Source organism: Pteropus alecto, unplaced genomic scaffold (assembly GCF_000325575.1).
Source record: "Pteropus alecto unplaced genomic scaffold, ASM32557v1 scaffold392, whole genome shotgun sequence".
NCBI classification, from domain to species: domain Eukaryota; kingdom Metazoa; phylum Chordata; class Mammalia; order Chiroptera; family Pteropodidae; genus Pteropus; species Pteropus alecto.
This window is the reverse complement of record NW_006431933.1, coordinates 1,451,152-1,454,709: the sequence shown is the minus strand read 5'-3', so window position 1 is coordinate 1,454,709 and position 3,558 is coordinate 1,451,152. Positions and strand designations below refer to the sequence as shown.

Here is a 3,558-nt window from a genome sequence, read left to right as displayed (position 1 = left end):
TATTATCAAATTGTGATTTAGTTGGGACTGATTGCTGCTACTAGATTAGAATTTTTGATACCAAAAAATTGTTCGCTCACATTTCTAAGCTGTGTCCTTTAACAAACAGAGACTCATGGACATGGACTATAGACTAGTGGTTACTAGTGGGGTGGGAGAAGAGGGGAGAGGTAGACAGGGTAAAAGTGGTCAAATATAGGGGGATAAGGGGAGGGTGAAGTAGGTAAAGGGGATTCTCTATGTGGTAGCTGAAGGAAACTGGACTTTGGGTGGTGAACACACGATAGAATATACAGATGTCAAATGATAATGTACACCTGAAAATTATATGATTGTATTAACCAATGTTACCCCCAATAAACTTAATTTAAAGAAAGAAAGAAGGGGGGTATGGGGAGGGTGAAGTGGGTAAAGGGGACGAGCTATATGGTAGCTGAAGGAAACTGGACTTTGGGTGGTGAACACACAATAGAATATACAGATGTCAAATGATAATGTACACCTGAAAATTATATGATTGTATTAACCAATGTTACCCCCAATAAACTTAATTTAAAAAGAAAGAAAGAAAAAGACGATTTGCCCACTGTTTTAAGGCCTTGCCTGGAAGTGCACATATTACTTCTGCTCATACTCCATTAGTGAGAACAAAGTGAAGCTGGTTAATTTTATGCCCAGCTACATTCTGTTACTATAATAGGAGAGGTAAATAGATTTGGATGGATGACTTGAAGTTTCTGCCATAGATGGCTTTCTCTCTTCTATTTTACATTTGTTAAAACTATATATTCCTGGGACCTAGGAAGACTAGCAGCTGACTATAGAGTTGGAGCACATATACCTATTGACTGTTTGTCTATGTCAAGATAGCTGATGTTGCAACAGTTTTTCCTATAGATATAAAGGAATTGGTGTTTGAGGCACATAAATATAATGTTGATGCTCATATTTGTTCAGAGGGAAAAGCAAGAGGAAGCAGAGAAATTAGTAAGATTTTAGAGCTGATATGTAATAAGGACATACTATCTGAAATACTTCTTGAAATCCAGGCTTCCCTTTAACAGATTTCAGTTTCTTCTTCTGGTTATTTGACTCACTATCTAGACCTCCTACTAATGGATATAGATTCTAAGGGTTCAAATTCCATCCTTCTCACTTATTTTGCTATTTGATCTTCAGCAAGTTACATAACTTCTCTGTGCTTCTGTTTTTTCATCTGTGAAACATGATTGATAATGATAGCTACTTTTTAGGGTTTGGTGAAGATTAAATGAGCTGTTATGTGTAAAGCATTTGTAACAGTGCCTGGTCCATCACAAATGGTATATAATTGTTTGGCATATAGTAAATGTTCTAGAAGAATTTTTTGTATTACTACATTATTACTATTTTCATTATTGTCGTATGGACTCTTCAATTCTCTGTATTCATCCTGTCTGAACTATACATTCCCTCTCTCCTCTGCTAATTGTTCTTTGCGTTATTTTTTTTTTTTTTTTTTACTTTTAGATGAAGATATTGGGCTAACCCAACAACAGAGAATTTTGGGAGAAGTTTCATTCCACTGTGAGAAATTTAGTCAATCCATAGAAGATTCATTGTGTTTCATTTTAGAAGGATTGTGGCAAGATAAAGACCAGCTAGAGAGATATCAAGAAAACCAAAATAATTCATTAAGTCATGTGAAAGTATTCATTAAGGAGAGGAGCTATGGATGTAAAAACATTGAAAAAATAATTTATGTGAGTACCAAGCTTGTTCCTTCAATTAAAAGATTCCATAACAGTGACACATTTGGAAAGAGTTTGAAGCATACTTTAAACTTATATAATCATAATAAAAGCAATGCAACAATGAACCTTAATAAGATTTTTGGGAATGGCAACAATTTTGCCCATAGCTCTTCCTCTGCTAAGAATAAGAATAAGAATGCTAATACGGGAGCAAATGCTTGGGAACATAATCAATGTGAAAAACACCTTGGCCACACACAAGTTCTCAACCATCAACAGAAAATTCATACCGGGGGGAAACTTTATGTATGTACTGAATATGTAAAGAGCTTCACCCAGAAGTCACATCTCTTTGAGCATCAGAGAATCCATGCTGGAGAAAAATCCCATGAATGCAACAAAAATGAGAAAGTCTTCACTCAGAAGCCACAAACTGATGTAGCTCAGAGTGTTTATACAAGAGAGAAACCCTATATATGTACTCAATGTGGGAAGGTCTTTACTCTCAAGTCAAACTTCATTACACATCAGAAGATTCATACTGGACAGAAACTCTATAAATGCAGTGAATGTGGAAAAGCCTTTTTCCACAGATCATATCTCTTTAGACATATGAGAATTCATACAGGAGAAAAACCTTATGAATGCAGTGAATGTGGAAGAGGCTTCTCCCAGAATTCAGACCTCAATATACATCAGAAAACTCATACTGGAGAGAAACTCTATGCATGCAGCGAATGTGGGAAAGCTTTCGCAAGAAAATCGGCACTCAAGATGCATCAGAGAATTCACACAGGAGAGAAACCCTATGTATGCACTGAATGTGGGAAGGCCTTTATCCAGAAATCACATTTCAATACACATCAGAGAATTCATACTGGAGAAAAACCTTATGAGTGCAGTGATTGTAGGAAATCATTCACTAAGAAGTCACAACTCCATGTGCATCGACGAATTCACACAGGAGAAAAGCCCTATATATGTACAGAATGTGGAAAGGTTTTCACTCATAGGACAAATTTAACTACACATCAAAAAACTCATACTGGAGAGAAACCCTATATGTGTACTGAATGTGGGAAGGCTTTCAGTGATCAGTCAAATCTCATTAAACACCAGAAAACTCATACTGGAGAGAAACCCTATAAATGCAACGGTTGTGGAAAAGCTTTCATATGGAAGTCACGCCTCAAAATACATCAGAAATCTCATATTGGAGAGAGACACTATGAATGCAATGAATGTGGGAAAGCCTTTATTCAGAAATCAACACTAAGTGTGCATCAGAGAATCCATACAGGAGAAAAACCCTATGTTTGTCCTGAATGTGGGAAGGCTTTCATCCAGAAATCACACTTCATTGCACATCACAGAATTCATACTGGAGAGAAACCTTATGAATGCAGTGACTGTGGAAAATGCTTCACTAAGAAATCACAACTCCGCGTGCATCAGAAAATTCACACAGGAGAGAAGCCCAATATATGTGCTGAATGTGGAAAAGCCTTCACTGACAGGTCGAATCTCATAACACATCAGAAAATCCATACTAGAGAGAAACCTTATAAATGCAGTGACTGTGGGAAAACTTTCACCTGGAAGTCACGCCTCACTATCCATCAGAAATCTCATACTGGAGAAAGACACTATGAATGCAGTAAATGTGGGAAAGCTTTCATCCAGAAAGCAACACTAAGTATGCATCAGATAATTCATACAGGAAAGAAACCATATGCTTGTATAGAATGTCAGAAGGCTTTCACTGACAGATCAAATCTCATTAAACATCAGAAAACTCATAATGGAGAAAAACTTTATAAAGGCA

At 36.6% G+C, this 3,558-nt stretch overlaps 1 protein-coding gene across 1 annotated transcript in view; it reads left to right on the top strand.

The window, feature by feature from the left end:
• ZNF41 (zinc finger protein 41) overlaps positions 1 to 3,558 on the top strand; it is a 60,857-nt gene that overhangs the window by 48,840 nt on the left and 8,459 nt on the right. Inside the window, exon 5 of the mRNA XM_015585554.2 lies at positions 1,510 to 3,555. Within this exon, the coding sequence (XP_015441040.1) occupies positions 1,510 to 3,555 (2,046 nt within the window). The remainder of the gene's footprint in view (positions 1 to 1,509; positions 3,556 to 3,558) is intronic.